The 12,190-nt window shown below is 36.6% G+C and overlaps 1 protein-coding gene across 2 annotated transcripts in view; it reads left to right on the top strand.

Moving 5' to 3' along the window:
* The window catches only part of PDE4B (phosphodiesterase 4B), a 669,313-nt gene that overhangs the window by 208,047 nt on the left and 449,076 nt on the right, over positions 1 to 12,190 (top strand). Inside the window, exon 1 of one of the 2 annotated variants that reach the window (XM_086390410.1) lies at positions 1,507 to 4,461. The exons of the other annotated variant lie outside the window; for it this stretch is intronic. Within the exon in view, the coding sequence (XP_086246536.1) occupies positions 4,226 to 4,461 (236 nt within the window). The 5' untranslated portion in view covers positions 1,507 to 4,225. Of the gene's footprint in view, positions 1 to 1,506; positions 4,462 to 12,190 lie in introns of those variants that run through there. 2 annotated transcript variants of the gene reach the window in all.

Here is a 12,190-nt window from a genome sequence, read left to right on the forward strand (position 1 = left end):
TTGTAGAGTTTCTGTTGAGAAATCAGCTGATAACCTTATGGGAGTTCCTGTGTATGTTATTTGTTGTTTTTCCCTTGGTGCTTTTAATAATTTGTCTTTTATTTTTTGTCATTTTGATTACTATGTGTCTTGATGTGTTTCACCTTGGGTTTATCCTGCTTGGGACTCTCTGTGTTTCCTGGACTCAGTTGACTATTTCCTTTCCCACGTTAAGGAACTTTTCAGCCATTATCACTTCCAATATTTTCTGGGGTCCTTTCCCTCTCTCTTCTCCTTCTGGTACTCCTATAATCTGAATGTGGTGTGATTAATGTTGTTCCAGAGGTTCTCTGAGGCCATCTTCATTTTTTTTTCACTCTTTTTTCTATATTCTGTTTTGTGGCATTGATTTCCACCATTCTGTTTTTCAGATCACTTAGCTGTTCCTCTGCCTCAGTTATTCAGCTATTTATTCTTTCTAGTGTGTTGTTCATCTCTGTTTGTTCTTTAGTTCTTCTAGGTGTTTGGTAAACATTTCTTACATCTTCTCCTTTCCATTTCTGAGATTCTGGATCATCTTCAATATCATTATTCTGAATTCTTTTCCTGGAAAGTTGCTATCTCCGCTTCATGTAGTTGTTTTTCTGGAGTTTTATCTTGTCCTTTTATCTGGGATTTATCTTCTGCCTTTTCATTTTTATTAACTTCATGTGATGTGGTTTTCATTCTGTAGGTTGCAGGATTGTAGTTCTTCTTGATTCTTTTGTCTGCCCTCTGGTGGATGAGGCTAAGAGGCTTGTGTAAGCTTCCTAATGGGATGGACTGGTGGTGGGAAAAACTGGGCCTTGCTCAGGTAGGCAGGGCTATGTTCAGTAAAACTTTAATCAAATTGTCTGCTGGTGGGTGGGGCTGTGTTCTCTCTCTATTAGTTGTTTGGCCTGAGCCAATCCAGCCCTGGAGTCTACCGGCTCTATGGTAGGGTTAATGGTGACCTTAGAGCTTCTCTGGTGGTTCAGAGGTTAAAGCGTCTGCCTGCAATGCCGGAGATCTGGGTTTGATCCCTGGGTTGTGAAGATCCCCTAGAGAAGGAAATGGCAACCCACTCCAGTATTCCTGCCTGGAAAATCCCATGGACTGAGGAGCCTGGTAGGCTACACGTGTCCATGGGGTCACAGAGTTGGACACGACTGAGCAACTTCACTTTCACTTTGTCTTTTCAAGAGAGCCCCTATCCCTGTGGCAAGCCATGGCCAACCCATGCCTCCACCAGAGACTCCAACACTAGCAGCTAGGTTTGGTTTAGTCTTGTGTGAAGTCACTGCCCCTTTCCCCTGTGTCCTGGTACATGCAAGATTTTGTTTGTGTTTTCTAAGAGTGGAGTCTGTTTCCCCCAGTTCTGTGAAAGCCCTGTAATCAAATCCTGCTTCCCTTCAAAGTCAGATTCCCTGCAGGTTCCCAGTCCTTTTGCTGGATCCCCAGACTGGGAAGTCCGACATGGGGCTCAGAACCTGCACAACAGAGGGAGAACTTCTTTGGTACTACTGTTCTCCAGTTTGTGGGTTGCCCACCCAGTGGTATAAGATTTGATTTTATCATGATTGCACCCCACCTACCATCTCATTGTGACTTCTCCTTTGTCTTTGGACATCTTTTTTTTTGGTGGATTCCAGAGTCCTGTTGATAGCTAATCAACAGCTAGTTGCAATTTTGGTCTTGACTTTACATAGTTTTGAAATTCTTTCTTTTAGGATGATTCTTAAAATTTCTTTAACTAGTACATTGATTGTCATGGTATGAAAAGTGAAAGAATAATGTGAAATGTCACATAATGTTACATAAGTTGACAATAAGAATTAGAAAGTAATTGTAATTCTACCACTATTCTTCTTTTGGTATGTTTATGTCAACATTTCCTCATCTGAATCCCAGTTCACATACAGCTAAATCTGGGTTGTGAAATTTGCTATAATTTGGGGAGAGGTAAAAATCCCTGAAATGCTTATTGTGTTTTGGCAGCCCTTAAAAGTGAATAAGAGAAAGACTTCAAATCGCTAATTCATTTTTTTGCAAATAAGTCACTCTGAATATTGGCAGTATCACATATTCCAGTTTTATATCCCATTATTGTTGGGAAAAGTTTGACTTTGTTTTCATAATGAAGTAAATAATAGATAGTTTTAACTACATTTTTCTCCCATGACATTACTAGACATTACTAACAATTCATTCTCAAATAGAGCAGTTACAATATCTTCAAATCTATAAAGTGCATGTGCTAGGGCTTAGCAGGACAAAATGACTGTGTTAGGCTCTCTTATAATGGAAGAACCCTCAAATGGGAATCCGAAGGCCTGGGTTTTAGCTTTTCCTCTAATATCAACTACAAAAAAGGACTTTGGACAAGTCGTTGACAGTTTCTAAGTCTGTGTCCTGGTCTTTAAAATGAGGAGCCAAACAAGGTGATTACTGGGATTCACTCAAATTTTGAAATTTCATGACTTTGCTTTTGTTCAATAATATACTTTTACTATATTATTACAATACTGATATCTTTCCAAGGCAGTACCTATAAGCTAGGAGTTTAAATCCTTCCTGTTAAGTTTAAACCATTTCCCCAAGGGCTGGAGTGGGACTTATTTTTTTCCTGTGCACAGGTCATAGTCTGTTCTTATTCAGCTTTTAGATATTTAACCAGAGTATTTGACACATATAAATGATTTTATTATAAAGGTGAAAGTTCTCACACATTAGAGAAAAAATAAATTTCTTGCTTTCTCACTGAAGTCTTGCTGTGAATGATTCCTGAACTGTCACTCTCGCTGGCTAGCCCTAATTCTGCCTTGTCAAATTTGTGTGAGATCAGGCTGGCCTGGTAGTAAGTGTTGCAGGTACAGAGTTTCATAGCATATGTATACTTAAGTACCATACTAGTCTTTTCACTTCTTTTAAAGTGTAGAAGCTGCATGCCAGTATATTTCTAAATGAAATTTCAGGTTGCAATGATCTGCTTTGGAATTTGAGACATTTTTGGGGGCTCCCCTACCCATATATCTCATTATGCCTTGTGAACCAAGTACACACACACTAGCAAGTTAAGATACCCACACACAGACACTATTGTTTACATCTACCCATATGTGTGTGTGCACACACATGTGTGCATGATGCTTGACTTTGGACCCTGCACTTATAATGGGGAGCATTCATTTCTCCTGGTTGTTACCTCCATTTCCATTCTAGACAACTTTGCCTTTTGGAAGTGACTTTACATCTAACAGAGAGTGGCTGTTGTGGGTACCTCAGGGACAATGAACTTAAGCAGAAGAATGAAGGTAATTTTTATTGGATTAAAGATTAGTCTTTAAATTCCTTAGGGGAATGAACCAAATCTAATGTTTTTCTGTTATGTTTCCAAACCTAATGTTTTCCTGACTCTTTTTATATTGTAGTTTTATATCTTCTGGAGAGGAAAGAGGGGGAAAAAAGCTTTAGCAAATCAGTTCTTTCATTCAGAAATGGAATTTGGAGGGGTCTGTTTTAGCTAGGCTCTTTGACAGTGTCTGATTTAATGTTTTTGCTGATGATGCAAGTGGCTTCGCAAATGTGAAAATCTGGGTGATGGAGGGTGTTGTTGAGGGGGAAACAGAGTGCGGTTGTTTAAATAGTCCTGGGCCAATAAGTGTTTGGTGGGTGGAGTTACTGTTGTATGCATTACAGAGAAAGATAATTCTGAATGAAGACTTTAACATCACACATGCTGGCTGGGCTCTGGTTCTGTGCTTTGTGCAAACAAAAATGAGTGACTCAGTGACTAGGTTTTGCTTACTATCCATTAGTGGAGGCAGCGTGTTTGAAAAGATTTCTTTAAAAAAAAATGCATGTAAAGGATTTATCAGAAGCCCTCATGAATATTTCATGAGTTGATATATTCAGCTGAATGAATTCAGCGAGTGTCAGTGTGTAGCTTGCAGACAAACCTCATCCACAAGGAGGCTACTGACATAGGAAGCACTTTGGCGCATTTTCAGAAGCAAAGCCAGGCTGATAAAGCTCCTTGTGACAGGCTGACTTGCCATTCTTCGATTATGCTGCTCCTGCTCTAAGCAGCTCCTACTTTGGAGCCACAGCTTCCTAAATTAAACTGGGAACAGTTTGCAGACTTACCAGCCTCCTAACCTGCAGCTGTGTCTCTGCTATGTTTGACATTTTTGTTTTGGATGGTGAAAGCCAGCACTCCATATAAGACATGACAGCAAAAGATTCTTCAAGAGAACTTACTGCCTCTGAATCTGAGGTTTGCATAAAGACATTCAAGGAGCAAATGCACTTAGAGCTTGAGCTTCCGAGACTACCGGCAAACAGACCTACATCTCCTAAAATTTCTCCACGCAGTTCGCCAAGGAACTCACCGTGCTTTTTCAGAAAGTTGCTGGTGAATAAAAGCATTCGGCAGCGTCGTCGCTTCACTGTGGCTCATACATGGTAAGGAGGGATTTGGTGGTGTTTGGAGTGCTTTTGACTAGCAACAGTGATTTAGAAATGTAGCAAATGGAATATTTGAATTTTGTTCATAATACAGTCCTCAAGTGTGAGGTGAGTGGAGAGCAGGTCCGCTGAAGAATACATAGTGCTCTGTGTGTTCATGTCACTGTGCCTAGCTGTTTCCAGATAAAAAAGGCTCTCACTGGAGAGAGTCTTTAAAATTACTGCTTATAAAAAACACCTAGCTAATTCTAGGGCAACTGAGTATTGAAGGAGTTTTTAAAATTCAGTTTTTAATCTCTGTGGAGGTGATTGGTGACTTTTTTTGTGTGTGTTTTTGTGTTGATGTTGATGAGTTTTTCTGATAGTATATTTTTGGTACAAAAATAAATGATTCAATCTTGGATTTGTTTCTTAAAACAATGTATAAAGTCAAACTTAATTTATGGCATTGCCATATTGTAGTATGTCAACTAGTGATTTTGATTTATTGCCTCTGTCTTTACACTTGTTAAATAAAGGGAAAACTAAATTCCCACTTCTGAAATTATGTGATTAATTAATTTAATGTATGATTCAAATTGCTATTATCTTTGAGATTCTTATTGTAAAAAAAGTGACTTAAAATTTGTAGATAATAATAAATAAACTCCCAATTTACTTGGGAATGCCAAGTAAATAAATCCAAGAGCCCTCTATAAAAACTGTACTGAGCCTTTAATATATATAATATGCTATATACAACAGAGTAGTTTCCTTAAACCAGTATAATAACAAAATACAAGGGAAAGTACAAAAGAAATTGAACTTTAATTGCAAAAGCTAGGCTTTTTCAGATGTCTTTGAATATTATACTTTCTTTCAGATTAAAATACCCTTCAAAATTGGGTACCTATAATTTTTATTTAATAGGGACCTTAGCAGTGAAGGGAGCTATTACCTCTTAAGGATAATTCTAACACACTGATTTTGTCTGCATCTTAGATTGCCAACCAACATTATAAACTGAGGAGATCCTGTTTTTGAAAATTATTATTTACTTGAACTCTGTTTTTTACTCATCTGAAGTGTTTGTCTGCCTGATCTACTGCACAGTATATTGGGAAATTCAAGTTACCCCTAGAAATATGTAGCTTGCCTTTGATAGACACCACATGTTAAGGCCAGTATTCATGCTTTACTTAGCTAAAAATGATATGGTTATTTTTGTTTTCTGAGAATGCAATGTTGTTGACTTAATTGCTTTATTGGCAAACTTTTTTTTTGATCACCTTTCTGATGAGTTAAATCTTATTATTCAATTATAATCTCATACTTGTAGAGTACATGTGAGTAATTTTCTCAAAACCAACCAATGGTAGCATTTGTACAAAGAGAAGATTTATATGTAAGGATGTACTGCTTTGAAGAAGTCCTCTCTCATGATTTACCCCACCCCTAAAGTGTATGTATTTTCATATAGTTTGCTAAGTAGTATAACTGAATAGGAGAAAGGTATATAGTTATATTGCTAATTAGTTCTCATAAAAGGAATAAAGGTGAAAAACATACAATTAATTGACTCATGTTTTACTAATTGGTTAATATTAAACCATTATTTTGACTAGACAGACATTTAATTTTAACTAACTGATTCTCAGATAATGGTGAATCTTCATAAAACCTTGGTAATATTTCTTTATTATAGAGTTCCTGAATATAATAACATGACCTTTCTTTTACTTAGAATAGATTTTGGATGTAGCAGGAAGGTAGAGCTATAAATACTGATTTTGTTTTCAAAATAACCCAAAGTTTAAAATGACTAAAGAGCCAGTTTCACTCTTGCATTATACAAATTTTCTTGCAGCAAATTACAAAAAGAACAATTAAATGGTATTTGAGATAACTTATGCTATTAAAGTGATCTTCTTCTAGCTGAGTTAAAACAAAAATTTCCACAAATTGCCAAAAATTAAAAAAAAGCCTATATGACTTTAATATGATGTATCATAAGTTTAAAGAATCCATTAATCATCAAACTTACAAAATAACTTTAGTTTGACAATGATTCATTTTCACCCATTTTTACCTCCCAGCTCACACACTCTTCTTGTATTTCTTAATAAAGGTATATCATAGTTTCTTTTAACTTCTTATTAAGTCTCTATTTATGTTTATTTTTTTCTCAGTGCATATTTAATATTTTTCAAATTTTTTTTTCATGGAGCATTCAATGAAATTTTCATAAAATACAAACATATGTATTTGAATGACTTTTTCACTAACCTTAAAAATTATGTACTCCTTTTTTAAAAGCATCATATGTAATTTACATGAGGAAATAAGAGCATAAGTACTTTATTTTTGCCTCTTTGTCATGATGAAATGTAACCATTCTTTTCATGATCAACAATTAGTATTTTCCAAACCATGCATTTAAGTTAGTAATTCCAGGATATGCACTTAGAAGTCTCTAAAAACATGTTATTACTTTACAGTAGACAGTAGACATCTTTTAAAAAGACTGGATTGTTTTGATCCCAGCATTGAAATTAAAGTAATTTTCATGATGAGCTAAACAATGCAGAGGATGCAGTTTATATCTAAACCCACTGAACAGTTTTTTTTTTATCTTCAGTTATTTGTAGATTTCATATTTTTTTCAGATGAATGTATAGTTCTGATTTTGAAAACCCAAGTTATGAAGTGTGGGTTAATGGCAGAAGATTTAAGAAACACTTATGAAATACTGACTCTGTGATTCTTTTTAAAATATCTGAACAAAGATAAATATTCAGTGTCTTTTCACTAATCAGAGTATTGATGCAGTCCTAAATCTGGAAGGAATCTGGGTGATTTATCTAGTTGCTTTCTTTTACTCTTGGGCAGGACCAGTTACTCCATCTTTGACACATGGGAATCTAGCCTATTTCTAAGACTGGAAAAAAAGTTCTAGAACCTCACTTAGTACACAGTCTTACTACTTAATAGTCCTGGTATTGAAAATTATATTGGTCTTCAATGGATATTAAGAAAAAACTTATAATTACTTGCATGAAAATGAAGATCATTATTAACCAGTCCTAGGATTTTTTTTTTCTCTCAACATATATAATTGAGCTCTGCTGTGAGCAAGAAAAGAAAAAAATGCTGATTCGATCTACGTGGATTCCAACATCGCCTATATTTTCGGTTCTTTACTAGGATATTCACACGTATTATCTCATTTAAGTTTTATTAGGAGAATAGGAATACTCTAATATTACATGCTGCATTTATAAAAATGTTCTGAATTGCTTTAGTTTCTTCCAAGTATTTCTATTCCCTTAATTATTATTTGACTGTGTACCATTATCCCAAATTTCTAAATTCTCCTTTGAATTCTGAAACCCAAAAGTGGACACTCAAATCCATGTTAGTTGATATGAGACAATATAGATTTTTTAAAAATTTGTCCTACACTTCAAAGCATCAATGGAATGTCAAGCATTGGTGAACAGGGAGAAGGGAAAATTCATCCCTAACCCCAAATCAGGGGTGGAAACTCCTGAGACATAACCTTATCCTCCTTGTCTTATGTGGTCTGCTTGTTCTTATTTTTTTTTTTTTCAAATTTGAACTTTTTATTTTGTATCAGGATATAACAATTAACAATGTTGTGTGGCCTGCTTGCTCTAGACTTACACTTGCCACCTGTAGCTTTGTCAGCCTTCTATCCTTGGCTCATGTTCCAACCTCAGTTATCAGTTCTCCTACATCATCAGCAGCGTGATGCTCTCTGATGGAAGCTACTGGTGATGGTCCTGAATGCATTTCAGGCCTAACACACTGCTCTTGAAGAGCAAGTGCATTGGTGAACACCACCACTCTCTGTCTGTCTGTCCATGCTTGCGTGTGGGATATGCTTCACAGAGGACAGTATACTTTCAGAGTTAGTATTAGAAAGAAGACTTGTTTTTTTTTTTTCCAATTCCCCATTTAGTTCTACCTAGACCTTGGAAATATTTCCTCATTTTTATGAAAGTTCATGAAATATAAACTTTTGTGCCTAATATTTGACCACAAAAGTATGAAAAGAGATAGTTCATACTCTGAAGGAACTTGCTTACACCTGAAAAGACAAAGCTAGAATAACTGTAGAAGAGTGAAAAGAAAATGTTTAATAGTACACGTTTAACTTTTCTCTAAAGCTTTGGGCACATTTACTGCCTTATACAATTTAGTCCTAGTTTGTGAGCTAAATCTAAATCTGTGCCTTGTGTTGCTTCTTATATTTCCTGAATTATTTCCTAGCAGTATGGAAAATTTTTGAAAAATATCTGTGCCTTTAAGTACTTACTGATTGAACATTTGATTGAACAGAACATTTGTTGAGAGCCTACCATGCTCTGGGTGCCACTCTGGGAGAAAGAGTCCTCACCTTCAGAGAATGCTCGTGCCCCATGGAAGACAAATGTAGGCATTAAGAATTAATCAATGGTATGTGTATAATGCTAATGAAGAATGACACTCAACTTGTAAGAGCACAAGAAGAGATAAATACTGCTAGAGAGTGAGTCAGTGTGTTAGGGAAGGTTTGGAGAGGAGATGACATTTGTGTGGGGTCTTGAAGAATGATTAGGAGTTTTTCAGAAGAGTGGGCAGAAAGGGCAATTTTTTTGGCCAAAGTGACAATAATAAAATTCTATCAACCAGTAACAATAATAATAACTCACATTTATTTTGTACTTAGAATGCATCTGACGTTATTTTAAATTATTTACTTATTTTTGTGCCATGATATATGGTAAAAACCTTTGCAATATTACAAAGTAATGATCCACCAATTAAAATAAATAAATAAATAAACAAAACAAGCAAAAACATCCAGGTTATGTACTGATATTTCCATTTTATTGGAAAGGGAATGAAGCATAGGGAGGACTAGTTATTTGCCTAAGAGTACATGGCAAGTAAGGGGCTGAGTTGGGATTTAACTCAGAGGATGGTGGAAAGTGAATAAAGTTCATTGGTGTTATAGCCTTAGGTGCAAGGTTGGAGTGGGCCTGGAGAATCCCGGGGGCTGGGGAGCCTGGTAGGATTATGTCTATGGGGTCACACAGAGTCGGACATGAGTCAAGTGAGTTAGCAGCAGCAGCAGCAGCAAGATGGGAGAAGTGACTTAGCAGCAGCAGCAGCAAGGTGGGAGAGAGGAAGTCAGACTCTTCCTGGAGATTGGAGTCACGCTCTAGGGCTTCCAGTATTGTGAACAGACTTGGGGATTTATCCCATCATCAGCAGAGAGCCACTGCAAGGCTATGAGAAGGGGGTTGCCTTAAATAGCTTTTACTTTGGAAAGGTCTTTGCAGGCATTGTGGAGAATGGATTGGAAGGTGAGAGGATTTAGAAGCCTGGGGTAAAGGGAGGATGTTCATTTGAGAGATAATGACTTCTAATTATTGTGTATGTTCCATAGCATCAAAACTATGCTTATAACATTCTTTATGACTTAACAAATTATGGTTTATGGAAACTGGGAAGAAAAGTATGTAAATTCTGTATGCCTTGCATTTATCACCTCCAGCATGGTGCTATGCATAGTTCTAGTTAATGCACTACTTCCAAATGCATCAAAGAATCTTAGCAAACGTGCTAGGGAGGATGACTGCATCCAGGGAAAACCGATTAGCTCAGTCCGAATTTATTAGAGGTGCTTTTTGTTGTGTTTGTGTATAATCCTGGTGAGTTTTTTTTATAGAAATTATCTATGTCTGCCATCTGATCTCAGTGCCAGTGGAAATCTATGCCTCATAGCCCTATTCTATTGCTTAATCAGGGCAACTGTTTTCTCAGTAATGCAAGTCTGTAAATGGTGTTTTTCTGGCCTTTTAGTGTGTACAAGTCTTCAATATATTGGATTTTAAAAATACTTACTGGAGAAAGGGCTTTGAAAGTAGTGATGACAAACCCCCTGCCGGGAGACACATTGGAAGGTGACCCAGCAGGCGTGCCAACTGCCCAACTGCTAAAGTTTAAGTTCTTTTGTGAAATTCCATTTGCTTTCTTTTCCCATTCTTCCTCCTTTCGGTGACTCCCAGTTTTTAATCCTTGGATATTTATTGTGCTTCCTTCTGGAGCATCACTGTCAAGTCACCTGCAACATTATACTTGTAGTATTTAAATGATTCCCAGAAAAGTATCTAAAATGCTTGCCATGGTTCACAAGGCATTACATTTTCTGGCTCCAGAATACCTGTGACCTCATCTCTGATTCCCCAGCCATGTTAGGCTCTTTTCTGTTTTTCAACAAACCTTATATGTTTCTACTTCCGGGCCTTTGTTTGATGTTGCTTCTGCCTGGAAGTCTAGTTCCCTAGATGTTGACGTGGTTCACTATCTCACTTCCATCCAGGTTTCTACTCAAACCTCACTTGGTAGAGAGACTTCTGCTGACCCCTTCAGCTAAAAAAAGCACTGTTTGCTTTCTTGTCCCCTGTTTTGCTTTTTTTGTCTTCTTGGGTGCTATTACCTGGAAATATATTGCTAGAAAAGACACACTTGTTTGTATGTTGTTTTTCTCTTCTATTGTCTACCAATCTAGCAAAATTGCATGACAGCAGAGATTCTGTCTTGTTTACTGTATCCTGGGCACCTGAAGAAAGGCTGGCGCTTAGTATATATTTGATGAAAAAATAAAAGAAAAAATGAATATAAGTCCCTATGTCCTATTTTTTTTTATTCTTCTAGCACTTTCCCTTTAGCTTATTATGAAGGAAGAGAAAAGGAAAGTTAGTTGATACTCTATAAGCGCCCTTACTTCATCCATCTCTTAATAGTTGTTTCCCTTTTTGCTGGTAGGGCTACTCTAACTTGCTTTCTGTTTTGTGTTCTGTAATACTGTAGGTACAAGTTTAATCATGATATCTCACTAGAGGCTAGGTGTTTTACATGGTAGCCTATTTAATTAAGCCACTGTGTACAAACCACACTACCTAGCCTGTAGTGCTGTAAAGTAAATATTTGTCTGTAGTACTGTACAATTATTATTTGCTTATTCTTCATGCATCAAACAGCACATCAAATAGTTGGTGTTTCAGCTTAGGAAAGCTCTCCATATCTCTTATTAACTATCTGAGTGGAAGCATCATAGAGACAAACCTATTTGTTGTTTGGCCTTTAAAATATCTGCATATTATTTGTTAGAATGCTTCATTATTGATCATTTTCTACTAATGCAGCATCTAAAAAATATTAAGCTTTCTGAGCTTTTGATAGAATTTTCCTGGGGAACTTGGAAGAAAGAGTCCATTCCTTGCAGAGTAAGGAAATTGTGAATTAATAACCATTGTATTCTAGAAAAGACATCCTCAGGAGCAAAAATTTTCACTTGGTTCCGTTTCATTTTTTTCTGGACTGAGAGGTTGGGACCTCTGTCACTCCTAGTAATTTGTTTGACAGAGATATGTTTGAATCCCACTGTGTACTTTAAGTTTAAAAAATAGAAGTGATTTGTTGACCTTCTCAAATTGCTTGAAGTTCTTCTTGCTAGAACTTAGACATTTTGTCTTACAGGGAGAATATGAATGACTGCTTCTCTCAACCTTTTGTGGAAAAGAACACTCGTCACTAGGCACGCTCTCCTGACAGACAGCGTATCCCCTCCTTCACCCTATAGCCTCACAATGTCAACTTCAGCAAATAACGCAGATTGTAAATAAAGGAGGAGGAGGTAATACGGCTTTCAGAAAAACTGCTTTCAAACTGTGTT

Source organism: Bos grunniens, chromosome 3 (assembly GCF_055505025.1).
Source record: "Bos grunniens cultivar Pamir isolate PY7600 chromosome 3, Bosgru_T2T1.0, whole genome shotgun sequence".
Classification (NCBI taxonomy): Eukaryota; Metazoa; Chordata; class Mammalia; order Artiodactyla; family Bovidae; genus Bos; species Bos grunniens.